This window comes from Chaetodon auriga, chromosome 23, assembly GCF_051107435.1.
Source record: "Chaetodon auriga isolate fChaAug3 chromosome 23, fChaAug3.hap1, whole genome shotgun sequence".
Lineage (NCBI taxonomy): Eukaryota > Metazoa > Chordata > Actinopteri > Chaetodontiformes > Chaetodontidae > Chaetodon > Chaetodon auriga.
In genome coordinates, this window is record NC_135096.1 from 18,581,505 (window position 1) to 18,609,247 (window position 27,743).

At 45.1% G+C, this 27,743-nt stretch overlaps 2 protein-coding genes across 2 annotated transcripts in view; one reads left to right on the forward strand and one right to left on the reverse strand.

Moving 5' to 3' along the window:
- Positions 1 to 193: 193 nt before the first annotated feature.
- On the reverse strand, positions 194 to 24,980 carry LOC143315808 (uncharacterized). The gene is made up of 15 exons (XM_076723267.1): positions 24,265 to 24,980; positions 18,521 to 18,586; positions 13,413 to 13,583; positions 12,606 to 13,016; positions 10,804 to 12,439; positions 10,297 to 10,560; positions 9,124 to 9,573; positions 5,491 to 5,919; positions 3,777 to 4,211; positions 3,220 to 3,468; positions 2,681 to 2,938; positions 1,789 to 2,091; positions 1,429 to 1,698; positions 435 to 518; positions 194 to 330 (listed from the first exon to the last, which is right to left on the reverse strand). The coding sequence occupies exons 4-15, from the start codon at positions 12,994 to 12,996 to the stop codon at positions 264 to 266; spliced, it is 4,836 nt and encodes a 1,611-aa protein (XP_076579382.1). The 5' UTR covers positions 12,997 to 13,016; positions 13,413 to 13,583; positions 18,521 to 18,586; positions 24,265 to 24,980; the 3' UTR covers positions 194 to 263.
- A 206-nt stretch (positions 24,981 to 25,186) lies between these two features.
- Positions 25,187 to 27,743, forward strand: part of ephx2 (epoxide hydrolase 2, cytoplasmic) — an 8,784-nt gene continuing 6,227 nt past the window's right edge. Inside the window, exons 1-7 of the mRNA XM_076723337.1 lie at positions 25,187 to 25,385; positions 26,225 to 26,303; positions 26,421 to 26,583; positions 26,771 to 26,961; positions 27,035 to 27,157; positions 27,387 to 27,458; positions 27,596 to 27,691. Coding sequence (XP_076579452.1) covers positions 25,279 to 25,385; positions 26,225 to 26,303; positions 26,421 to 26,583; positions 26,771 to 26,961; positions 27,035 to 27,157; positions 27,387 to 27,458; positions 27,596 to 27,691 — 831 coding nt within the window. The 5' untranslated portion in view covers positions 25,187 to 25,278. The remainder of the gene's footprint in view (positions 25,386 to 26,224; positions 26,304 to 26,420; positions 26,584 to 26,770; positions 26,962 to 27,034; positions 27,158 to 27,386; positions 27,459 to 27,595; positions 27,692 to 27,743) is intronic.

Consider the following 27,743-nt stretch of genomic DNA (forward strand, 5'->3'; position numbering starts at 1 on the left):
CCCTCGTGACACTGACATTTTTACACACAATAAAAACCCAAATTAAAGAGTGATCCCAACAGAATTCATGGCAACTGTGTTTCACACAAACGTCAATAGGAAAGAATTCATGGTGCGCGAAGCCTAAGCGGACGTCTGGAAGCCACTGACGACCACAAACGCAGTACTGGTACTTGTACTACAGTTACACAGTCATGAAATCATCATTAAACAGAAAAGAGTCGCTCCCTGGTCGGCACGTTACCACCACACTGACGACCAGTTCACCATATCTCAAACTGCTCGTATGTCTTGAAGGGTGTTTTGTCCACAATCTTGTTCCCGAAGAGTCTAGAAAAGACAAGATCATTGAACGAACGCAGCATCATGAGTGACATGTCTGAAAGCCTGCGAGGCCTCAGAAGTGAATGGTGCACTGAGTGCTGTCTGCTCACCGCACTGAGTCCATGGAGGGGTGGATGGAGACCAGCTGGAGCAGCAGCCTGCTTGAAGCATCAGTGATCCGGTTGTGGCTCAGACTGTCACATGCACACAGAGACAAAAAGTCACACAAAGGTATATCAACAAAAGGACGCCCGCTGGATTGTGTTCACTCCGGTCTCTCCTTGAGGACAGCCTGTCCTGTCTGCAGCCGCGGTCTGGATCTAAGACTACAAACCCGCCGCTGCCACAGGTCTCATCATGACCGTGACTGCTGCTCTGGATCTGAGGAACCAGCATTGTCACACAGCGTCGTCTCCGTCCTCCTGCTCTCTGTCTCACCACTCAGAGCCTGGTTCTGCTCCACGTTCCGCCTGTTAAAAGACAGTTTTTCCTCGCCGCCGTCACCAGGCGCTTGCTCACAGTGGGAGTTTCTGAATACTGTGATCAGGACTGCAGTCTCGTGAGGTGGAAATAAAGATCGCTGAGGCAAACCTGCTCATGAGAGTCTGACTACGGCCTTTAAAGGGGCTCAGACACAGATAAGAGTCTGCCGGCGAACAGAGCAAGAGTACAGAGAAGAGGAGTGTCTTTACAATCAGGTGAAGGTCATGAAACCAGTCTGAGCTGGGTGAAGAACAGGAAACAGTGAAGCAATACAAAACACAAGTCGAGTAGTTTCCACTGTGTTCCACACACCTGAGCTCACGTGAGGGTCATCCAGGCCCGTCACATGAGGGGACTTCTATGATCTCTATTTCTAGACCTGCTGTGTATGAAAAGTGGGGATATCAATAAACTGAACTGACAAACAGAGTCTGCTCTCTAGTCTCTGGTCCCTGGGTGTTGATGGAGGGGCTGACGTTTGGGCAGGAAAGACATCTTGCTGTTATTTCCGGCTCTTTCAGAACCTCACACCAACTGAACCTGTGTGTGTGTGTGTGTGTGTGTGTGTGTGTGTGTGTGTGTCACGTGAACACACATGTATCTGTGCAGTCTGACACTCACTCCAGGACTTGGACTTTGTGCAGATGTGTGATGAGTGTGGACAGCAGCTGGTCAGTGAGCTCACAGTGACTCAGGTCCAGCTCTGTCAGCCCTTCAGAGACGTCCAGCATCAGGGACAAAGCTGCACAGGTCCTCTGATCCAGCGTGGTGTGACTGAAGTCCAGCTCTCCACCCAGGGTTCGACACAGGGACGCTGCTCGTCTCACGGAGTCCCTCTCACTGCTCCCAGGAACCAGGGACACCAGCTGGAGGAGGACAGCTGTACTGGCCCTAAACAGGAGAATTAGACTGTTATGCTGCATGAACATGAATATGAACAAGCCTCTTCTCCGGTTTAGGTCACTTTGCGGTCTTTCCCACCGGAGGCGGACTCTGTCCAGGGCAGGAAACAGCAGGTCCAGTCCGCCGTCCTCCACCTCACAGTCGTGCAGGTGGAGCTGTGTGTCCCGGCTGCTGTGTCTCAGGATGGTGGAGACGGCCCTGCAGTCATCAAAGGTCAGCCTGAGAGTCTCACTCTGCTCCTCCTCTGGCAGCTCCACACAGGAGGAGCAGGACAGGTCCAGCCTGTGCTGCACAGTCCTGAGCAGGCCGGCTGCTGCCCCCTGCAGGCCGTCAGGGGCAGCACAGCAGTGGATGAACCTCAGCAGCAGGTTCCTGTCAACACTGGCAGGAAACAAACAAACAAACAAACAAACAAACAAACAAACAAATCATACAACCAAAGACTTTGACTGATCAGTTACCGACATGATGGCACAAACGAGACTGACTGAGGAACGATTACATTCTTTACAACTTGGCTCTTGTTATCATAGTTTCGTCCTTCGTTTCCGAGTCCTTCGACAGCTAAGGTGTGGGGACATAGTGACATCGGCTGTACGCCTTCTGATTGGTCAAGAGGGTCCCTAAACTAATTTTGAAGGGAAAATGAGATCAAATGGTGAAATGATCACCCAAGCCGTCCTTAGCAAACATCCATCACAGGTCAAAGACTGACCTCCTGCTTCAGATTGGTTCTGTACGGTGTTCATGTCCATAAAGGATCGTGACCTGCACATGAGGCGGTTCAGATAATCTGGAAAAACTGTTGGTTTCTTTCCAAACTGTTGTGTTTCTGGAGCTGTCAGCTGTTAACTTGATGACTACAGTGATTACTAATTTGTAATAAACCGAAATTGCAGATAACTCTCTCCTGTGTGTTGCAGAGGACTGGCAGAGGCACAGCACTGAGAAACCAGCACTGACATCTGACCTGAGTTGAGAAACGTTGTCCAGTGTAAAGAGGATGGACTCCACTTCCTCTGTTGGGATGGAGGTCCAGAGGAGCTTCAGTTTAACTCTGTCACTGTGTTTGAGGGTGAAGAGCAGAGCGGCGCAGCTCACTGAGTCCATCTTCCTGCAGGTCAGGTTGATCTCATGATCCAGTGACCTCAGTAAACTGGGTATAATGGACCCGGCACGAGCTCTATAGATCTCTGTGATGGCAGCGAACACAAAGCTGGGACAGGGCCTGAAAACACACAGAGCATTCAGCAGGACGCTTTGTTTAATCAACAAATGAACAACCTGTTGTCAAAAAGACAGGATGCTGTGTGACAGGTGAACTGAAACACTGAAACCCCCGATTTAAAATATGAAATGTTGAAGCTGAGAAATCTCATTGTTTCTGAAAATATCCTCATTCAGAATTTGATGCAGTGACACGTTTCTGAAGCGCTGGGACGGAGACAGCGAAGGACTGGACAAGAAAGCAGATAAAGTGGATGTGCTTTTGTGGTGAAAAGTAAAAACCTTTTAAAGACAATCCTGTCCAGAAAGGGAAAGACGTGAGGGACGCTCTCCTGGAAGAGGTGGGTGTTCCTCAGGTTCACAGTGAGGGTCTGAGCCGGCGACTGCTGCAGCAGGTAGAGAAGATCCTCCCAGCTCAGACGGTAACGGCTCAGGTCTCCACCAAGTGCACTCAACAAGGACCGGGTCCAGTCCCTGTCCTGGATTTCATGGAGGAGGGAGAGTAGCTGCTGGAAACTCTTCTGACTCAGTCTGTGGGTAAAAATGTGTGAACACATGTTGGAAAAATAAAGAATTCAAACACCTGCGTTTTCATTCATCAGCATGTGTTAAAGAGGCTCAGGAAAGACTTTGACTTGGTCGTAAGAGGACCATCGTGAACCAGCAGCGGAATGAGACCCGGAGCAGGGATGCAGATCTCAGTCCGGACTGATATCAAGTGATACCGTCAGACGATATTAAAACACTGCATGAAAATCAATCACCGGACAGATAGCGATCATCTTTTACAGTGAAAACACTGATGATGTTCAGACAAACCTTTTCTGAGTCTGACTCACCTGAGCTGTGAGATATAAGGCAGACACTGCAGAAGACTCCTCACTTCACTCTGGTCACCTGTGCAGCCTGTCAGCTCCACCCGTTTCTTCTCTGGTTGGAGTCTCAGCACTTCCAGGAGGATGGAGGTCTTTCTCTCTGAGAGGTCTATGAACCAGACTGCAGGAGCTGACTGGAACACTGACTGTAATGATGGAAGAACACTGAAGCCTTTTTCAGCCTCTTTCTCCTTCAGGCGGGAGAACAGATCCAGCAGGAAATCAGAGTGATAAAAGTAATCCTCTTCATCATCATAATCCACGTCACTAAAGGGGAATGATTCATAGCTGCACACTGATGATAACAGCTCCAGGATCTTCTCTCCTGTCTGCTGTTCTGCTGCTGCACAGAACAGATTCACCAACAACTCGGCGAGACCAGAGAATCCAGACCAGGAACTGAAAGGAGCATTGAACATTTTGTTATGATTTGGTATCAACAGCAGAAAAAGAGCCATGCATTACTGATACGACCTTTATCTGATGAAAGCCAACAAATACCTGCTGAGGAACACAACACAGTAAAACCAACCAACACACAATTCAAGTAACAACGATGTGAACAGGGTTATATGTGGATTTTGGGAGACTTTCACTGAATCAAAGTCTTCACAAAATGTTTCAGGAACCAGGAAAGTCAGGCTGCAAAGGTGTGTCCTCACCTCTGTGTTCAAAGGTTGAATGTTATCCTGGAAAACCAGTCCTGAACCAACAGGGTGGCTGAAACTAATACTTTACCCTCAACATTTATTCATCACTTCACTCCAAACACTGAAATACTGGACCACGTTTTAACCTCCGTCACTCTGTGAACTCCATCAAACTTCATAAACTCGCAGTCTGCCATAATCAGGATTTTCAGTGGTTTACTCATCACTCTCATTTCAATGACACTAATCAACCACTTGATGAGAAGCCTCTCATTGACTCCTCTGGAGGATTCACTCTTTAAACATCCTGCTCAGCCGCCGCTCATTCATTGGCTCTCTCCAACAACCAGGGGAGCCAATCAATGAGTGTCTCATCCAGCAGCTGTGGACAATCACACTTTGTGACCGAACACATTCAGGATTCAGTCCTCAAAACGTGAAGCACTTCAAAAACGTCCTCACAGAACTCGCATAGTCAATCCAACACTAACACACAGATGGACTCGGAGGGAACGGTCACGTGTGTCTGTCTCTGAATGCAGGAAACTACTGCTTCATCCCTCACATCTGAACAGTCACAGCAAAGAAGATGTCAAACAGTCAAGAAACAACAGCACTGCTCCTGAAGAAGAACCGAACTCCTCATCATCCACACAGTGCTCACGGTCTCTCTCCACTTCTGACTGAGTCCATCCACGACTGATGGAAACAGCCTCAAAGTCACAAACTTGCTGCTGGATGGAGGAGACACAGATGAGCTCATGGGAGACCAGCAGGACTCTGTGGGAGCGCTGCTGGAGCTGTTTGATCTGCACTCACCTCTGGCTAATTTAGGAAACAATACACTGGGAGTGTGACAGAAAACAGCACGTCATCTACAAAACTATACACACACTGACGTCATGGTGATGTGGACTGATCAACTCAACACGTTCCCTCAACCTGAAAACTATCAGTGAGCTGCTGCAGATACAACAACACAACTCCACAAGTGTACACTGAAGTCAAGTGAAGCACAATTCACTCACCTGAGCTGTGAGATATAAGGCAGACACTGCAGAAGACTCCTCACTTCACTCTGGTCACCTGTGCAGTCTGTCAGCTCCACCCGTTTCTTCTCTGGTTGGAGTCTCAGCACTTCCAGGAGGATGGAGGTCTTTCTCTGTGAGAGGTTTATGAACCAGACTGCAGGAGCTGACTGGAACACTGACTGTAATGATGGAAGAACACTGAAGCCTTTTTCAGCCTCTTTCTCCTTCAGGCGGGAGAACAGATCCAGCAGGACATCAGACTGATGTTGCTCAGACACACGAGTGTCTCTAAAGGGGAATGATTCATAGCTGCACACTGATGATAACAGCTCCAGGATCTTCTCTCCTGTCTGCTGTTCTGCTGCTGCACAGAACAGATTCACCAACAACTCGACGAGACCAGAGAATCCAAACCGGGACCAGAAACTGAAAGGAGCATTGAACATTTTGTTATGATTTGGTATCAACAGCAGAAAAAGAGCCATGCATTACTGATACGACCTTTATCTGATGAAACACGAAGTCCTTTACGTTCAGCTGTCTCATGTGAAACCATTAACGCTGACTTTAAGTGTACGTCATGTTGCTTGGAGCTGTCACTTTAAATCTGTCACCACAGATTTAAGGGTCAATGACGTGACGCTTATTTTTTGTGTCCGTGTGATTTGCTTACATTTGAAAAGGTTAAAATGTTCAAATAAACTCACATATTACTTGCATACGTTCCTTTTTTGAAGACCTAGTCTAAAATATATGGTTTTAATTGATTTTGAGAGAATATTTGGGGGATAATGGCAAAAATGTCATGTGGTGTAACCCTCAAAACTTGGTACCAAATTGTTTAACTTGCTTAAAAAGGTTAAAATTTTCAAAAAAGCATGCCATCAACTAGTTTGGCATAATCTTACATTAGTTTTATGTAACAGTAAATAAAAGTAAGAAAACACAGTTGTTCAGAATATTCTATTTTATTTGGGGAGTTTTGTCCGTCAAGTCAAAATCCTGAAGAGTCACGGTGGTGTAACCGCCATTCAAGGAGCTATTTTGGTAATATGATGCAAGAAGACATGTGACAGGAAATGACATCACAGAGAAGGACCCTGATGAGACTAACGGCCATGTGCCAAGGGCAGTAACTCTCTTTCTAATCTGAGGTAATCTTACATTTGTGGGGTACGGTCAGGTCTGCTTCTGTTTACGTGTCACATGGTACGACCCCAGGAAAACATTGATTCATCTTCATAATTATAAAAATGAGTATTTACTTTAAACGTGACGTTTGAAATATTCACACAAAGGCCGTGTGTGTACACATGTGTCCACAGTAACGCCTGTCAAATCTGATCTTCAACTGAAATGTCACAGGGTGGAACCGCTTACAGCCTCTGACTCCTATGACAAACCTCTCTGTTAGAGGTCAATTTATCAAATATCAGTAGTTTATGACGCTGATTTACGTTGTAATATAAACTACTTACTATGTGGAACTATTTTTAAGTGTAAAGTATTAATTATTGATTTAATAATGTAGCAGAATTAAGTAGGTGTACAGTGACACCGACCTTTGAACATGAACAGCAGCTTTAAAAAGACAAAACTTCAATAATTCAGTGATAAATGTTAGAAAACAGTTAAAAACTACATCTGTAAAACACCATTTATTACATTTCTGCTATTTGATAATCAATACAACACAACAGAGACTCTTTCTGAAGAGGTGAAAGGCAGTTTTCTCTCACACACACATACACACACACACACACACACACACACACACACACACACTCACACACTCACACACACACACTCACACACACACACTCACACACTCACACACACTCACACACACACACACACACTCTCACACACACACACACACACTCACACACACACACTCACACACTCACACACACTCACACACACACACACACTCACACACACACACACACACTCTCACACACACACACACACACTCACACACACACACACACTCACACACACACACACACACTCTCACACACACACACACACACTCACACACACACACTCACACACTCACACACACTCACACACACACACACACACTCACACACACTCACACACACACACACGTTTTTGTCTCTCTTCGACTGTTTTTCTACACTGAAAAAAATGAAGTTCAGTTCACTTGAATTCATTCTTGATTTTCAGTCACTGTTTTCAGCAAACAGTGACCTTTGACCATCAAAGCGTAGTCAGGTGGTGTCACTGGTTCGTGTCAATTGGCTGACCAGTATTTTTCATGAAGTGTTGTAACATTCAGAAAGATGAATGTGGAATATAAAGTAACCCTCTACTGCAGTGCAATAAGATGTTTTAAACATTTCTGACATCATTTGTCAAAGATTATGAAGAAGACAAAGGATGATTACAGTTTCTGTCCCACTCAGTGTATTTCAAACAGCCTCAAATTGAACTTTGGAGCGAATCCTTATAAAATCTATTTTCATGTGATATGTTAGAATCAGGTGATTATTTTTATGGCTGCATTGATATGCATTCTGGGTGGACTAAACATTTAACATTGATCGTTCTTTTTCGGTTCCACCATTTGACATTTTCAGGCACATTCTGTGTGATCTTTGTCAAAAAACGGTCCAAATGTGATTTCAGACGACAGGAAACCAACACGAACACAGACTGTACGTTCTGACAGACCTGATGAATGCTTTAAAACAGAATTTTAAAAAGTCTGTGAATTTCTCATCTTGCCAACCCTCATTTGTCACCGACCCTTAAAACAGTAGCTAATGTTTCACCTTTTCCACCGTTCGCCAGCTCGGCTCCTCCCGACCGCAGACAGTAAACAAGCCATTGATTTCTGCTGTTTCTATGTTGATTTCTTGCATTTTTCACTCTTACAAACAACTTTTGCTCCTTGAGAAAAGCTCCTCGTGGTTTCTTGCTTTGATGGATCTGAGCAACCACAAACAACGCAAAACCTCTGCACGTTGACTCTGTGTTCTCGTGTTTCCTGTGCAGAAAATCACTTCTGGCCCTGCATCTGCAGTTCCCACCGCAACAAAAGAGTGACTGACATCGTCTGCAAACGACCTACTGATGGACTCGGAGGGAACGGTCACGTGTGTCTGTCTCTGAATGCAGGAAACTACTGCTTCATCCCTCACATCTGAACAGTCACAGCAAAGAAGATGTCAAACAGTCAAGAAACAACAGCACTGCTCCTGAAGAAGAACTGAACTCCTCATCATCCACACAGTGCTCACGGTCTCTCTCCACTTCTGACTGAGTCCATCCACGACTGATGGAAACAGCCTCAAAGTCACAAACTTGCTGCTGGATGGAGGAGACACAGATGAGCTCATGGGAGACCAGCAGGACTCTGTGGGAGCGCTGCTGGAGCTGTTTGATCTGCACTCACCTCTGGCTAATTTAGGAAACAATACACTGGGAGTGTGACAGAAAACAGCACGTCATCTACAAAACTATACACACACTGACGTCATGGTGATGTGGACTGATCAACTCAACACGTTCCCTCAACCTGAAAACTATCAGTGAGCTGCTGCAGATACAACAACACAACTCCACAAGTGTACACTGAAGTCAAGTGAAGCACAATTCACTCACCTGAGCTGTGAGATATAAGGCAGACACTGCAGAAGACTCCTCACTTCACTCTGGTCACCTGTGCAGCCTGTCAGCTCCACCTGTTTCTTCTCTGGTTGGAGTCTCAGCACTTCCAGGAGGATGGAGGTCTTTCTGTCTGAGAGGTCTATGAACCAGACTGCAGGAGCTGACTGGAACACTGACTGTAATGATGGAAGAACACTGAAGCCTTTTTCAGCCTCTTTCTCCTTCAGGCGGGAGAACAGATCCAGCAGGAAATCAGAGTGATAAAAGTAATCCTCTTCATCATAATAATTATCCATGTCTCTAAGGGGGAATGATTCATAGCTGCACACTGATGATAACAGCTCCAGGATCTTCTCTCCTGTCTGCTGTTCTCTCTCTGCTGCTGCACAGAACAGATTCACCAACAACTTGGCTTCACCAGAGAATCCAGACCAGAAACAGAAACTGAAACTGAAAGGAGCATTGAACATTTTGTTATGATTTGGTATCAACAGCAGAAAAAGAGCCATGCATTACTGATACGACCTTTATCTGATGAAAGCCAACAAATACCTGCTGAGGAACACAACACAGTAAAACCAACCAACACACAATTCAAGTAACAACGATGTGAACAGGGTTATATGTGGATTTTGGGAGACTTTCACTGAATCAAAGTCTTCACAAAATGTTTCAGGAACCAGGAAAGTCAGGCTGCAAAGGTGTAGGTGTAATGAAGGTGTGTATGGAAATACTGTGCATCCCAGATATCAAAAAAGTTGGGAAACTGTCAAACATAAAACAGAATGTCATCATTTGCTCATCCTTTCTGACATAAACTCACCTGAAAACAGCACAAAGACAAAATATTTATCATTTGAGCTCATCAGCTAAACTAAGTATTTTCTGAATTTGACACCATTTCAAACAGGTTGGGACAGGAGCCTGTTTGGAACATCCCACAGGTAAACAGGCTCATTGGTCACAGGTAGAGGATCATGACTGGGTTTGAAAGGGGCGTCCTGGAAAGAATCAGTAATCAGTGTCCATGATTACTAATAATGGGCCCTGAAGAAAACTGATCAGTCAAGAGGTGGAACTGGGTCTGATGAGGCTGTGGAAAAAGGCTCCAAATGAAAAATTTTCAGTTCAACATCAACAGCTTTCCAAAAGGGTAAAGCTGCGTACCTGAGTGTGCTGATGTGTGGCAAAGCCTCTGAGAGGAACTCCACCAGACCTTGGCTGACACGAGTTGAGTTTTTCCAGTGGAGGTGGACTTTAACCTGCGTCGTGTTCTTCTGCATGAACCTTGCTGCTCTTTCAAACAGCTGTCGTTTACCATCAACTGGAAGGTGCAACCAATTTCTATCAAGGCCCAGTAATCTGATGCCGTCCACCTGTCCTCCACTGAGAAGGAAAACCTCCCACAGCTGCTGTGGCAGAGGGTCATACCTATAATTTGAAGGATAATCAGAGACCATTTCTCCATTAGAAAAGCAACAGTGAAGTTTCTCAGTTAAAACAAGCTCCAGCAGATGTACCATTCTTTACATTCTCAGCATGGGATCATTCTGTTTTCTCCTCCTCATTACCTCATGGATTCATTAACAAAATGTGGTTCCACGTGAAAAAGAGGTTCTGTTTAATTGGACGTGTTGTAACCTGAGCAGTAGTTTGACGCATGCTCACACATACCAATAGACGTTGTGAAGGCACCCAAACAGACGTCTCACTCCTCGCTCTGACACCACAGCGTCCTCCAGGTTCAGCCATACTTTCCTCTGGTTGGACTGAGCGACCACGTAGGCCACAGCACAGCAAGGGTAAGACTCCAGACTCTGTCCACTGAGATCAACAGTGTGGTTCAGTTTGTTCAGAAAGTCGACACATGCTTCAGGACACTGGGACTCAAACAAGCACTGGCATAAGAAGACTATGTCCACATCGAGCCCACTGTCCTCACCTCTGTGAGACTGACAACGGAGAAACCTGCTTAGCATTTCCTTGAGCAACCACTCGGATGTATTCTTCAGCTCCTGATCTGGAGTCAGACACTTCATCAAACTCGGGTTTTTGTCAGTCAACAATCGACACATGAAAGGGATCAGATGCTTCATGTGTTTCTTCTCCTCGGTGAGGCACTGCTGAAGAACATCCTGGATTTTATCTGGATTCTTCAAAAGCCACAGCGCTGCAAAGAACTCCTGCATCGTGTAATGGAGAAAGGCATACAGGGTTCTTTTCTCAGTGCAGGCGACGCTGATAACAAGAGGCTTCAGGAAGGAAAGGACACAGCTGTCTGCACAGGTCACTCCTGGCAAGATCACACTTTTTCTTTCAGTCGCGTGAAAAGCAGCCTCAGCCAAAGACAGGATTTCCTGTCTCTTGTTGGTGATGAAGGAATTTAGATGTTGGATTTTGGTTTTGTTGCTGTTCATGAAAAGGCAGAAACGAACGATGCTGATGTATACTTCAGTGATGCTGCACGGCTGTGGGGAGTCTTCTGGGGCCTCAGATGAAAGGCAGGCAGCCACCATCAGTGCGTACATGGGGACGTGGCAAAGAGTTAGTAACTCCACGCTGCTCAAAACCTTTTCGTGTTCTTCACCAAGCACCGCAGATAAGTATGTTTTTATGGTCTGCTCACTGAAGCCTTTCACTTCCACTCTGAGAAAGTCCCCAAAAAAGTCTTCATCATCATCATCCGGTCTACAAGTCAAGATGAGCTTGGCATCAGGCAGTAGGTCTTTCTCTACAACTTTCTGCACCACTGAAGAAGAGACATCTGTGATGTTGTCAAAGATGATCGTGACGTTGTCAGAGTTCTGCTTCATATCCTGTAAGACCTCTTCTTTGCCCTCGTCTGGCTCACTGAACACACTGAAGAGGAGATCCTCCAAGCTCCTGACCATCGTGAGGTGTGAAGTTTCTCTCATGTCAAAGTAAAACATGTAATCCAGCTCCCTGCTGTCTGTTTCTGCCCAGAGTTTCAACATTTCATGACAGAGTGCTGTCTTTCCAATTCCAGGCTCACCAACCACGAGTATGTCTCTATCGCTTTTCAGCAGACCACTGGGGGATATTTCTGGTCTGTCCTCAGGGACGTATGTCCTCATCTTTTTCGAGCGAATCATCTTGCTTTTCTTGCTCTTCAATTTCTTTATTTTTGAGGTAGAAATACTTCCTTGTGTGTCTAATACAAGTGAGGCGTATGACAGATTGGGCTTCCTGTTTTCTTCAAACAGATGTTTGTTCGCCATCCAAAAGGCACCTGATATTTTTTGGGCCTTTGACTTCAGCTTTGCTTGGTATCTGTGGCACGGCCTTGGGGCTAAAACAAACAGTGAGTAAAGAAATACACCATGAATTAACTGCTGTGATCTTACACTAAATAACAGGCAGAATCTGCACATATTGAAGTGCATCATATCAAATGAGCACATCAAAGATCAATAACAATGTGACACGCTGCCAATAAGAATTCTGCTTTAAAATACCTTGTAAGTAGTCTATATCCATCTGTGCTTCGTCCGTGAAAGAAAAGCAGCTGATCCAGTGGTGCAGGTCAAACTTGTCGGCCTCGTGCGAAGCTTTACTCTTTTTCTCGGGGAGACGGGGTCGCCTGTCCAGGCTCCTCTTCCTCGTCGTGTCAAGAATCCTGAGGAACTCATAGCAGGCCGCTTCCCCCTTTTTTATGACCGAGTCCAGTATTGCTCTGCTTTTATCGTAGTCATCTCGCTCTGCCTTTATTTTACTGACCTCTTCATCACTGAAAACGTTTTGCTGATACAAGTTCTCCACAATCACCGACAGGTTCTTCAGCTCTCTTACAAGGTGGACTCTGGCTGTCTTGACGTACTCGACAGCAGACCGAGTTGTACAAGCCATGTGTCCTTACGAAGAACGCTCTGCACACAGACCCAACAATTACTCTGCATGTGATGAATTAATGATTACAGAAAATGTCTAAAATCTCTCAACATGTTTACATTACTACTCCCTGTCTATGCCTGTACACACACACACACACACACACACACACACACACACACACACACACACAGTCAGTATTAGACTGCTGATAGTTGGAGGGTTTGATGTGATTTTTAGTGCTGTCCATGGAGCTGAATGAAAAGGGGGTTCATTACAGTACTAATATTCATGTTTGACACCAGTGATTTTGGTTGAAAGATCATTTCCATTGTGGAAAGAGGACTCTTTAAAACCTCTGGTGGACTGTTAGAGCATTTTAAAAACAAAATGTCAACTTCATGGTTCCTGTTTGGCTGTGTAAAGATGACTACCTCTGAGGACTGGTTCAGAGTAAGCGATGGTCACAGTGTCAGATCTAACTCCACTGATCACGGCGCGTCTTATCTCACGATAGCACGCGACATCAGCTGTCACTGGGGAGGCGGGTGAAGCAGCTGTCAGTCACACTGACTGAAGGGTTGTGTGTGATGCTGCGATCTGTACTGAAAAAAGAAAAGAAAGAAAAAGCAGCTGTGGTCGGCAGTAACATTAAAAGTGCAAAGACGGAGTGACCTTCAGCCCGTTCGCTCTTTATTTATTTTTACATCTACTGGGTCGCATCCGGATAACAATTACAACAAGTTTGAGTTTCACATGTAGGAATTTTATTTCCATAGTTATTGATTCGACAAGCAGCAGGCTTGGCTGTGTCGGCTGCTTTAACGTTCGATCTGGAATTCGTAATGATAAGCATATTCCTGCAGTTAGGACCGAGGATAACGGCATGACAGCACAGCCAGCTCCTCACCGGTCTGATGAAGAGCTTCTGCTACTTTTCGCCAACATTTGTCTTTTTTTTTGACTCGGTCTTCCTCCCTCCAGGACACGTCAAACTGGCAGAATTGTCCCACCTGACAGCAGCACGCTCAGGATTAATGATGACGGCGCGCAGCAGTGCAGCAGTCGGACAACTCTCCCGGTGCGACTCTACTTTTACCTCTTTTTCTACCTCTTTTTCCTGCAATTCGCTGAGCACTAATAAGTACAGCAGAGAGGAACTACTCCGGATTGGTATGCGTTACGGAGAGTCCAACTCCAGCCGGACTTCTAACGACAACATCCCACCGGAGATAGTGAGACCAGTGAGCAGCCCGTGGTTCACCATCCCCGCGACCAAACAAAGGAGGCGGCGGCGCCGGGGCTGCCGAGCCGGCGTCCAAGCTCGGCTACGGAGAGACCCGTACAGACCAGCGCTACCCAGCATCTTCCTCACGAACGCCAGGTCGCTGAACAACAAGTTTGACGAGCTATCGGTCACCATAGACGCGCAGAAAAACCTGCGAGACAGCAGCATTGTCGTCGTGACGGAAACCTGGCTTCACTCGGGGATCGCGGACGAAGCTATCACGCTAGCGGGACGCACAGCACACCGAGCCGACCGGACGAGCGACTCGGGGAAAAGCAGAGGAGGAGGACTGATCATCTACTCCAACAACAGGTGGTGCACTAACGCTACAGTGACTGCAAGACACTGTTCCCCTGATTTGGAGTTTATTACACTGAGATGTCGTCCTTTTTACCTGGCCCGAGAGCACACGGTTGTTATGGTTACGGCTGTATACACACCACCCAGTGCTAATGCTAACATAGCATTAAAGACCCTGCTAGCCGCTGTTAGCAAACAACAGACCGCACACCCGGATGGCATTTTCATTGTGGCGGGAGACTTTAACCATGTGGACTTAAGAACTATGCTCCCCAAGTTCTACCAGCATGTTACATGTGCAACGAGAGGTCACAACGTGCTGGACATGGTCTACAGCAACATCAAGGGCGCATACAAAGTCTCCCCCCTCCCCCACCTCGGACAATCAGACCATTTGTCCCTATTTCTCACCCCAGCATACAGACCTCTCATACAAAGAACACGGCCTGAGGTGAGAATCACACGTACTTGGCCTGAAAATGCCATCCCACAACTACAGGACTGCTTTCACACAACTGACTGGGACATCTTTGCACAAGAGGACCTAACTACCTACACATCCACTGTTCTGTTTTATATTAAAACGTGCATGGATAATGTCACTGAGGAGAAGAAGGTTAGACATTATCCAAATAGGAAACAGTGGATGAACAGCGAGGTAGAACAGCTGCTGAGGGCACGGGACTCTGCTTTCAGGTCAGGTGACAGTGAACTGTACAGTTTAGCCAGATCCAACCTGAAGAGAGGCATCAGACAGGCAAAGGCATCTTATGCTAGAAAGATCGAGGGACACTTTGCGGAGGGGAACCCCCGACGTGTTTGGCAGGGCATCCGTGACCTTGTCAACATGAACAGCTCCAGCGCTCCCACTACCAGCACCAGCACAGATCTAGCAGAGGAGCTGAATCAGTTCTTCGCTAGATTTGAGGTGGGAACAGAGCAGGATGCCCCCGTGACTACGATGCTGCCAGCTGACACCCCGGCCCTTACTGTAAGCACGGAGGAGGTCCGGAGCGTGCTCCGGAGTGTGAACCCGTCTAAGGCTGCTGGCCCCGACGGCGTACAGGGGAGGGTACTGAGGGGCTGTGCAAACCAACTAGCAGAGGTTTTCACCAACATCTTCAACCTTTCACTGGCTACCTGCACAGTCCCCAGCTGTCTCAAATCGGCCACCATTGTACCCATCCCCAAGAAACAGTCAGTCAGCGGCCTGAATGACTACAGGCCTGTGGCTCTCACATCCACCGTGATGAAGTGCTTTGAGAGACTGGTCCTGAGGCACATCAAAACCTTACTGCCTCCCAGTCTTGATCAACACCAATTCACATACAGAGCCAACAGATCCACGGGTGATGCAATCAACACAGCCCTCCACACAGTGTGTAAACACCTGGAAGACTCTGGCAGCTACGCGAGGATGTTGTTTGTGGACTTCAGCTCTGCCTTTAACACTCTGGTTCCGAGCAGACTATTGTCCAAACTGCGCAGTCTCGGCATTGGTGAGTACACCTGCAGATGGATCAAAGATTTTCTCACTGAACGTCTGCAGTCAGTCAGGATGGGGGATCACCGCTCCTCAACCCTGACTGTGAGCACTGGGGCTCCCCAGGGCTGTGTGCTCAGCCCAATGCTGTACACCCCCTACACCCATGACTGCGCACCAATTCATAACAGCAACATCTTTGTTAAGTTCGCAGACGACACAACTGTGGTGGGGCTGATTCACAACAACGACGAGACAGCCTACAGAGATGAGGTCCTTAATCTCACTACCTGGTGCTCCCTCAACAACCTGGCACTTAACTCCTCAAAAACCAAGGAGTTAGTGCTGGACTTCAGGAGGAAGAGAGAGGATCCCCCTCCTCTTCTCATCGGAGGGGACCAGGTGGAGCAGGTCAATGACTTCAGGTTCCTGGGAACGCACATCTCAAAGGACCTGACATGGGGCACCAACTCCAACGTCCTTGTGAAAAAGGCACAGCAGCGTCTGTACTTTTTAAGGTCACTGAGAAAAGTCAACGTTTCCAAGGACCTGCTGCTGTCCTTCTACAGGTGTTCTGTGGAGAGCATCCTCACCCACAACATCCTGGTGTGGTTCAGAAGCTGCTCCCAGGCTGACAGGAAGGCTCTGGAAAGAGTCAGGAAGTCAGCACAGGGCACCATTGGAGTCCAGCTGCCCTCTCTGGCAGACATCTACAACACCAGATGTCTGCGCAGGGCCACAAACATCACCCGTGACAGTTCACACCCCGGACACAGACTGCTCTCCTTGCTTCCCTCAGGAAAGAGATACAGATCAGTCAGGGCTCACACCTCCAGACTCCTTAACACCTTCTACCCCAGTGCAATCAGAGTACTGAACTCAGTACTCACTAGGTAGATGATGTTCACCGTGCAATATGTATGTGCAATATACCCAATACGTGCAATATATCCCACTGTGCAATATATCCCACTGCTGCTGAAACTTCTTTTGCTCCTGCAAATATGACCTACTGTTAAATTTATCATACTGTTAAATCTCTTTATCATACTGTTAAATGTCACTCATCATACTGTTAAATGTCACTTATCATACTGATAATGCCTCTTCTGCACTATACTATTACTATTTACTATTTGCTATTTATTCTTTTTCTAGTACAGCACCACCAGAGTTGTCTTAAATCTCGTTGTACACCACGTATAATGACAATAAAGGCATTCTATTCTATTCTAGGAACATGTCGTGGGAGATGTCACACTGGACGAGCCAAGACAAAAAATTCTGACATGCTTGTCTTTGCTTCGGGGTGTCGTGGGGCATCAGATCGTTTAGGATGTCACGCTACACGAGTACAGATGACCGACTGTCATTCACGATCAGCCACGATGCTGGTAATTCGTCGGCAAAGAAAGAAATCGTCTCAACATTGGGCTAACATCGTGCAGTCTGAACCCGGCCTGAGATCGAATAAAACAGAGTGGCTGCATGCTCATCATCACAATTTATTTCTAATGACTTGTAAATATCCTCTTGTTCTGAATCTGAAGCAGCAACACGTTTCACAGACTGAAAGATGTGGAACGCTCCAAAAACACCTGTTTGGATCATTCCACAGGTAAACAGGCTGATTGGTCACAGGTGAGAGGATCATGGTTGGGTATGAAAGGGGCGTCCTGGAAAGGCTCAGTCGATCACAGAGGATGGAGCGAGTTCACCACTTTGTGAACACATGAAGGATAAAGGAGATTCATACATGGACATTTACATTTTACACAACGTCCTGACTGTTTGAGAATCAGGGTTGAACGAGTACTTCAGAAATGTACTGCAAACTTGAGTAAATGTAATGGATGGAGATTCACCACTTTTTTTTACGAAGTGTTGTTAAAAGAAAAGAAGATGTAACATGAACACGCCCAAACTTTTGTGGAACGTGTTGCAGCAGATATTCACAAAAAACAATAAAGTTCATCAGTTTCAAAATGAAATGTCATGTCTTTGTTCTGTATGCAACTGAACAGAACTTTAACAGAAACATACTTCAAGAAATCTGTGCCTAACTGGGATGTAAAATGGATAAAATATAGTCAGGGCAGGTACAAACTTACACCGGATTCAGTTAGTTCAGAGAAACTCAAAATGCAGTGGTAGCACCATCTCTAAACTGATAACAAAATCACTGTATTTCTTTTCTATCATCATTATTTTAAATCCTTAAAATGAATTTGTTGTGCTCATTTGGGTTCTGTTTCTTCTTCTCTAATTTAAGGTGACTTAACTTTTTAGTGTACTATGAGGCACATTACATCACATCTTCTTGTATGAAATGTGTTGTTATTAATAGTTTCATTACTTTTTTTAACTGGAAAGTTTAAACATACTGCATTCACAAAGAAGACAGATGGACAAACAAGTGAAAATCACTACATGGTCCACAGACACATACAGCCTATGAATCAGACACTTACTCCGAGGCCTCAAAGTCTCCACTGATGATGGACTCCATCAGCTGTCTGTGCCTGTGTGTGATTTTCCTGATCACAAGAAGAAGAAAAAATAAATCAGAAAATATTATCCAGTGAATCCCTGAGAGTTGAGCGCTCCAAGAGCCCCACACCAAGGTGGCTATATCTGACAGCTGGTGGGACCAAATACAACCAGAGACTGAGGCTTACAGGCACCACTGAAGGCTGAAAAACACTTTCACCTCTTGTGTTTTTCTAAGTGGAAAAACATATAATTATTTATGAAAGAACCTCTAACTTCATTGTGGACTCTCCACTTCACAAAGTCAACTGCTGAAGCAAGCTGTTTGTTGCCCGTTGACACAGCTAAACTAAGCTAAGCTAAGCTAAGCTAAATTGCGAGCATTAGCCACAACCTTCTGATGGCTCCTCATCATGGTTGCTAACTGGTAAACTGCTGCATAAACTATATTTGCTTTAATTACCCCTAAAATAGAAAATACAAGGGACAAAATTTCGACTCCTAGATACATAGGTCGCAAAGACAGAAACAAAACAAAATAGAACAAAATAGGTAGCTCAGTGCCTTCCTCTTCAACAAACAAGCTAATGTAGTGACGACGGTCAAATTACTGTTGACCTGTCACCTCTATACCATTTGAGCTTAGTCCCAGCCAAATAAAAGAAATGTTGGACTGACAAATGTTGTTTTGTGTCTTAAAACGTATCTAAAAATATGTGAAAGCTGGGCAAAAGGCAAATAATACTACGAGAGAAATACTCCCCCCGGACATTAACTTTTGGCGGCAACGTTACGTTAATCATAGCTACTTAGCTAACAGCAACCGAAAGTGAGCTAAGCTATCACATAAAAATAAGCTTCAAATACTTCCAAATATGTTAGTTACTTGAACGCACTTTGTTTTCTCTTTGACGGAAGAGGAAAAGACGCCACTCGCCTCTCCCAAACCGTCTTTTTTTTTTTTTTTTTAATTCACAAAAAAATAATGACAATACATTTCATGAGAGAACAAAGAGCCAGGGTAAATAAACATTGACAATCAAACAAGGAGAAAAGAAAAAAAAGAACAAAAGAAAGAACAAAAGTAAATAAATAAATAAATAAATAAATATATATATAAATGAATGAATAAAAAGTAACTGTGAAGATAATACCAACATAATAACAGCTAATTACCTACCAATATTAAACTTTGCGCATATGTTCTTTGTTTTTATGGCTTTCTTATTTTCTAGCCGGGTGAGGGACTGTAAATATAATACAAAACACTTGTAGAAAACAGAAAAAATGGGTTTATCTCCAGCAAATTTAGCTCTGTGGATGTAAAACTTTGCATAAAGTAGTACCAGTTTAAAAACAAAAACCTTATCCAGGTCTTCTGTAATATCAGAATAGAAGCCAAAAATAACATGTTCAAAATGCAGATTAAAGTTCATACACAACTTATCAGAAATACATTTTGCTCTGTCTTTCCATCACCTTTTTGTGTAATTACAATGCCAAAATATGTGGTTAACTGTTTCGGGTTGTGCCGAGCAAAAGGAACAGCTGGCATCAATATGGTTCTTAAATTTCTGCATGAAAAGCTTTACTGCGTAGATTTTATGTAATATTTTGAAAGATACTTCTTTAACTTTGTTAGTGATCATATATTTGTGTGGTCACAACCAAACCTTGGTCTGAGGTATATTGATGCTAAATTTAGCCCAGTAGGTGGTGATATAAGGTTTTGTTGAGATTTCATTCATAAAAAGTTCCCGAACAGCTCGATTGTTGCTTTTGTGTGACCCAAAGCAGACTTTGCCACAGACAGTGTTCAGTGGACGGAGACAGTCCACGGCTGAAAGGAGCCTCTGTACAAGTTTACCACACCTGTAGGGATGGAATCAACTACCTGATAAAATTCTTTTGCTGTAACCAGAAAACCAAACTTTTGTATAAACTCCTCATAAGACATCAAGAGACCGTCTGAGCTCAGCAACTGAGCGACTGTATGAATATCTCTGTCAAACCAGTTTCTGAGGAAGAGGCTCTTTCTGTTGTGAAATGTCTCCGTTGTTCCATAGATAATACTTCTGAAATTGTGTTTGTAGATTATTTTCCATGCGAGTAAGACCTGTTTATGGAACTCTGACAGTTTTAGAGGTATTTTATTAATCTGGTAATTGCACACTAACAAATAAGGAAGTCCACCAATTTGGTTAAATACAAATTTGGGGATAAAGTTCCATAAGGATGAATCATTTTTAAAAAACTTTTTAACCAATTAATCTTAAATACATTGTGTAATGATCCAAAGTCCAAAAAATCAAGGCCTCCATTCTTTCTGGTGTTAATTACGACAGATTTTCGGATGTAATGTGTTCTGTTCTTCCACAAGAAGTTAAACAACATTTGATGAGTTTTTTTGATTGTGGTACTGTGCAGAGCCAGAGAAGAGGCAGCATCGATGAGCCTTGGATGGAGCACACGGCCCCTCAAAGACGGGTCCCTCTGCAACCGTTGGTTAAACCTGCTCTCAGCCTTTTTCATTCTGGGCTCGAGGTTCAGAGAGCATCTCTCCTGCTGCTCTTTCGTTATGATAATGCATAAATAGTTTACCCTACTTTTAACGCAAATATCATCGATTGAGGTTATATCATTGTTTTTTAATGCAAATAATTCACACTTATTTAAATTTAAGCAGAAACCTGATGCTTTAGAAAAAACCAGGATTGAACGAACAGCCGGCTTTACTTGTAAAGCGTCTTTAAGAAAAAGTGCAGTATCGTCTGCTAGTTGACTCAGGCAAATTATCCTACCAGCAATAGAGATGCCCTCCAAATGACATGATTTTATATATACACAAAACATTTGAGCCACCACTAAAAACACATAAACAGAGACAGGGCAGCCCTGTTTTAACAAGGAGCAGTTCATTTTCCAATAAGAGAAATGCTTTGCATTTAGATTGTCTCCAGACAGGTTAACATTGAGCAATGCCGTCTTATGATCTGTCAGCGGAGTGGGTAAGAGATCAACTGTGATGGAATCCTTATCTAGAGAGTTAGAAACAAGCCGATAGTCGAGCCTTGATTGTCTAGATCAGGGGTATTCAACTAAAATTCAAAGAGGTCCGGTTAGAGAAAATTTCCTAAAGCAAAGGTCCGGAACATCATAATGTCATAACGTTATGATTTGTGTGATATATATACTGAAGTAGCCTAGTAGTTGTATCAACATCTGCATGTAATCAACATCTGATCAAATAAAGAAAGTACAATTCAAAAACATTTCGACAGTATTTATTGTTACTTAACATTAAACCAGGCAGATTTGAATTTAAAAATGAAATAGAGAAAATAAAATGTTTTTTGAAAAATTGTGCATTATAAAAGAAAGTGTTTAATTTTAGAAAAAGTAAAAGTGAAGCAACAGCTTGAATATTCCTTTTTCTTTGTTAACTTTCACATCTTAACAGTCTCAACGAATTTGAAAATAACAGCTGAACAGTTACACAGTTTCTCTTTCTTTCCCGCTTTTCCCACTCTCCACACTTTTTGTTGTTCTTTCTAACTTTCTAATTTTCTATCGTCTCTCCGTTCGCTTCTCACTCCTCATCTGACTGCAGTCAGAGTTGCTATGTTTATCGTCCGCAATGCAGAGATGCGACTGGCTGGGTAGCATCACGTGGGATGGCTTAACTCGCATGCAATTGGTTTGTGCGTTTCCTGAGCCGCTAAACCGGTGCCGTAAAGACTAGAAAAGTTGCGCCGGTTAAAATATAAGTGTCCCGTCAAAATTTGAAGTCCCTTAATAATTTACTGGATATAGGTCCGGGTCCGTATAGGACGGTGTCTGGGTCCGGACTCGGACCGCGGTCCGCCTGTTAGTGACCCCTGGTCTAGATCCATCCTTGTTACTCCAAGCAGGGTTCTAAATTAACACCCGCCAACCCGCCAAATGCGGGTTAAAATTCATATTGGCGGGTGTAAATAAAAACTTACTAGCCAATTTGGCCGGTAATGTATTAGGCAATCATGTCAGAGCCGCTCTACAGTTCTCGGTCATTTGTCCCCCGGACAGTCCGTCCTACATTTCCCATGAACACTGTCGTAATGCTACGTGATGACGTACAAGACGCCCATTGGCTGTGCGCAGGCACACTACAGTTTGTAGTGCAACCGGCGCGAGAAACCACGGAAACGCAAACACAAAGAAGAAGAAGAAGAATGAACGGCGGCGTATAAACTGTAAAAAAGGAGACTGAGCGAGCTAAAAGTAAAAAGTAAAGTTAGACTAAATGCTGCGGTGGTTGGGACAGACGTCTGGGGGGAGAAGAGGAAGGAGGCAGGGGATGAGAATGTCGACAAAGCGTGCGAAACGAAGAAAAGAAAGTTTAACGCTAAATGGCTGACAGGTCGTGAATGGCTTGTGTTTGATCACGAAAATGCCGTCATGTTTTGTAAGGACTGCCGCCTGTACACGAAAGAAAAAAACAAGACGAATAATTTTGTGGTGGGGACTAATAATTTAAAGTGGAGGCAGTAAAGGACCATGAGAGTGCCCGAAGTCATCAGGAGAGCCGAAGGAGTCTGCAGTACTGACTGCTGCACTGTTTGTGTTTTCTAGTTGTACATAGATAATTCAATTTATTACCAATGCAATTTTTTGCAAGTGTTTAAGTCATGGCTGTTACTTATATATATTTCTTATTAAAGAAGGAAAGCAGAAACACTTTAAGTTGAAAGGAAAAATACATTTTATTAGGAATGTAATGATACTAAATACTTACTGAAAAAATGTCTTCTATAAAATAATTAATATGACAGCATTTTTTGTTTGTATAAATTAAATGTTTGCACTTTCTGAGTATATTTTGTTTCATGTGTTGTACTTTCTGTGCATTTTTCATGCCAACAATGTAAATAAAATGATCAAATGTATTCAGTGGCACTCATAATCTCTTATTTTCACCGGGAAAAAATTTGGCTAGTGGAAATTCTGATTGGCTGGTAACTTTAGAAGGTCACCAGCCACATTGGCTGGTGATCAAAAAAGTTAATTTAGAACCCTGACTCTAAGTGTAAACTCTGTCCCTGGGGAATTTCTCCCTCCATACATCATAAAGATCATATTTATTCATCAGCGTTTTTGATGAAGAATTTGCATGCGAGGGCTTACCAGGTGCCATCTGTCAAGAGACTCATTCAAAGCAATATTAAAGTCCCCTCCAATTATCAAACCGTCTTAACACGAATACCGTGAAATCCGTCAGTTACCGTTTCCATTACTTCCGTTACTGTCAAATCAGTCGACCACATCCGCCTCTGTTCCTTTCAAAATAAGCCACTTCCGCTCTTTACACAGGAAGTAACTAAATGAAGCGCTTTGACCCAAATACGCCTCATACGCCTGCTTTGCGTTCATGCAACACACAATGTGTGAGGGTCTTTAACAGTTTTGGTCATCGACTAATCCTCTGCCATGATGTCTGCACGTAAATAAATACCTTTTCAGATAGTGAGAGACCACTTTGGAAATGCTGGGATGTCAGTTAATACAAACAGAGATGTATTTCTAATAAAATGGATCAGGTGACCTTCAATTAACGTACAAGTCATCCGATGCAGGAGGCGTGTTTCTGAACATAAAAATCATCCACAGGTGTTTTTTAAGAAGTCTTTGCACGATGATAATTGAGGATAACCGGGTCAAAACAAACTGTTCTGTTCTCTCCACTCACCTGTATGACGCAGCGTTCACTGCATCCACACAGAAGTTTATGGAAGTGCTTTTCTTTTTGCCAGGAGTCAAATTCTTCATAAAATCCAACGATACAGCCTGATGGACGACGACCAAATCTTGCCAAACTGTTACTTTCAGTTTTGTGTATGAGAAGACTTCCTGTGTCTCTCACAGGAAGTCATGAAGGTGTGAGTTCAGAGGAACCTCACTGCTCGTAGGATCCTCTGACCTCCACAAGATGTCACTGTTGGACCAGAAGACACATAATTTGAATTCTTCCCATATTTTGACCGAAACATACTCAATATTAACACCTCCACAAGCTGCAGCTTTGAAAATGTGGAACGTTGAATCATCGCCTCCCGACAAAGCGAACATGAGCAGCAGGCAGACACTTTCCTTCTCCATGGATGGACGGATCGGCACCAGATGTTCTCCAGATGTTGGCAGGCTCATGGTTTCTGTTTTGAGGTGAAACATCTGATTGGCTGGCCTCCCGTCAGGTGTGCTTCAGACATTCTCAGGATTAAATATGACAACTTCTGCCATCCCTTCACTTTCCACAGCAGCGCCATCATCAGGTCAAACCATGAACTTGTCCAGTTCTTCTACACTCAGCAGTGGATCCATAATGCAAACATTATAACAGGGATAGTTTGTTTTTCTTCATCATTCGAGGTCACGCGTGCAAACAAACCACATGACATGGAAAAAACATCAAAAGATGCAGCTTTTCCTCGTTGAGCCGAAACCTTTGTCCCATAAATCTGAACCTTTTCCCTCTGTGCATCATGAAAGCTCACATCAGGACACATTTGCACGTCGATGTCGTCACTTTGTCCCTGATCTGGGTCAAGCGTGGGCTTGAATGATAAGAGGACGGAGCTGCTCTGTGAGTCTGTACAAAGGGCAAACTTCCTCCCACGCATGAGCAGAGCGGCTGCAGCAGCACAGAGACAAACAGAGTCCTGCTGGCAGACACTGGAGCTCCTTCGCTCAGCCTGTGAAGACGATGGCCGAGAAGCAGAAAGCCGTCTTGTTCAGCTTCTGGGGCGTCGTTGTCTCGTCCAAACTTCACGATGTTTTCCACAAGTTGGAGGAGTTGCGTAACCTGCCAGGGTAAGGACAGTTACACCGTCAGCACACTGTAAAAAATGTTGGTTTAAAGGTGTCATTTCTGTAGAAACCTGTTCTTCAGCCGACATTAGAACAAGTAAAACATGTTCAATCATGTGTCCGAACGGGAAAGTCACTGACTGGAAGTGCAGCTGTGGAGTTTGATGAGTCTTTAGTGAAATAAGTGTTCTGTCAGTGTGTCGGTGGAGACGGCGAGTACTTCAGCACGTCAGGCCGATTCGACTTGAAGCTGCTGCTGCGGTTACTCTTGAACACATTATGCAACTGCAAACAAGCTCAGAGGGCAGGCACACGCACCACATGGCCAAAAGTAAATGGACGCCTGACACTGGAGGCCACTGGAACTGAATCTCAGCTCTTCACTGTTTACGTTTCCTCATTCACTCAGTTCACATCCACCAAACGTCCTGCTGCGTTTCTCAGCTTCAAAGGTCAAATTCAGTGTTTTGACAAACGTCCGTGTGTCTTTTAGTGCCTTTGGACTTTGAACCGATGGTTAAATAACTGTTGTCGTTAAAATTTGACATTTGATGTTTCGCCCAGACGTTATAGATTTTATTGAAACAAACAAATGAACAAACGAAGCATTTCTTCATTCACGAGGACAGAGACAAACACAAACTGTTGTCCCTGCGCTGCAGCATGAAGCCTTCTGTCCACTGGAGGCTCAAACCGAACCAGGAAACCAGATCCAGAAAGACCCGCATGAAAGCCGCTTGTGTAAACTCCTGCGTGTCCACATACTTTTGTCCACATGGCACCTCAGCCAGCCTGACTCGTGCTGTCTTCTTTTGACGTGTTTTCGTCTCTGTGGTCCTCAGTGGCTTCCTGTCCAGCGTGGCGTCCCTAAAGGACGGCGCCATGAGGCGGGCGGAGAGAGGTGAGGTGACGCTTTCACAGGTGAGTGAGGTCGACGTCATCTGCTGCTGTTTTCTGTTCCCATGGCGACTCTGGAGGTGAGTCGTCAGACAGGCGGCTCAGCTTGGCGTGTGTGTGTGTGTGTGTGTGTTTGTGTAGATGATGCCAGCGCTGGAGGCGGAGTGTGTGCAGGAGGCACAGCGCAGGGGTGTGATTCTGCCGTCTGATTGGTCAGTCGGAGGCCTGCTGGAGGAGCTCAGACGGGCGATGATGGACGTCCAGCCGGCTGTTCTGAGGACAGCTGCCCGTCTGCGTCTCAGTGGTACGAATACATCAACACACCTGTGCACACACACAGCAGTGAGGGGCAAAGGGGGGCCCGTGGACCAGATCTGGCCCACCAACAAAACATTTTGGTCCTCTCTCACTGTTAAATCAAAGCTTTAACGTGATTGGTCTCAAATGAGATAAGAATGCAACTCAGGTCGACCCCGCCTCTCCATCACCAGGGTTACTGACAGCTGTGCTGGCCAATCACTGGCTCGATGACAGCGCGGCTGGAGACGCTCCGGGCCGCCTCCTCTCTGTGCTGGGCGGCCATTTTGACCTGGTCCTCCAGTCCTGCCGCTCAGGCCACAGGGTCCCCGAGCCCTCCATGTTCAGCTGCGCTCTGCAGCACCTGGGAGTGACATCACAGCAGGTAGAGGACAGAGTACAGCCTGAGACCACAGTTTGGACTCTGAGAGGACGAGCAGTCTGTCTGTCTCTTTCAGGCTCTGTGGCTGGACGCAGACGCTGAAGGCGTGAGGGCAGCACAGGGGGCGGGGATGAAGGCCCTACTGGTGGAAGATCTGGACGACGCTCTGGACAAACTGGCCGACTTTACTGGAGTCCAGGTGAGGAGGAGGAGGAGGAGGAGGAGGAGGAGGAGGAGGAGGAGGACACAGGAGCCCAGCTGACTCTGGGCACACCGGGGACCACTGACCCCCCCCCAAAAAATAACACTTTCTAAGATGTTTGCTTTATGCATGTGTGTGTGTGTGTGTGTGTGTGTGTGTGTGTGTGTGTGTGTGTGTGTGTGTGTGTGTGTGCGTGCGTGTGTGTGTGTGTGTGTGTGTGTCTCAGGCTGCTGGAGCAGACAGTCCTCCACCCTCCTGCCGTCCAGATGAAGTGTCTCATGGATACGTCACCATCAGGGTAACGATCAGCCAACGCGTCGGTCTCATCATGTTGTTTTCTGGTGCCATTAACAAGGGTTCCTGTGTGTGTGTGTGTGTGCGTGTGTGTGTGTGTGTGTGTGTGTGTGTGTGTGTGTGTGTGTGTGTGTGTGTCAGCCTGGTGTGAGGACTCATTATGTTGAAATGGGTTCAGGTCCTGCAGTTCTGCTGTGTCACGGCTTCCCTGAGAGCTGGTACTCCTGGAGGTATCAGGTAACATGTTCATGTGGTAAAAGTATTTGGATCGAGTACTTCAGTACAACAG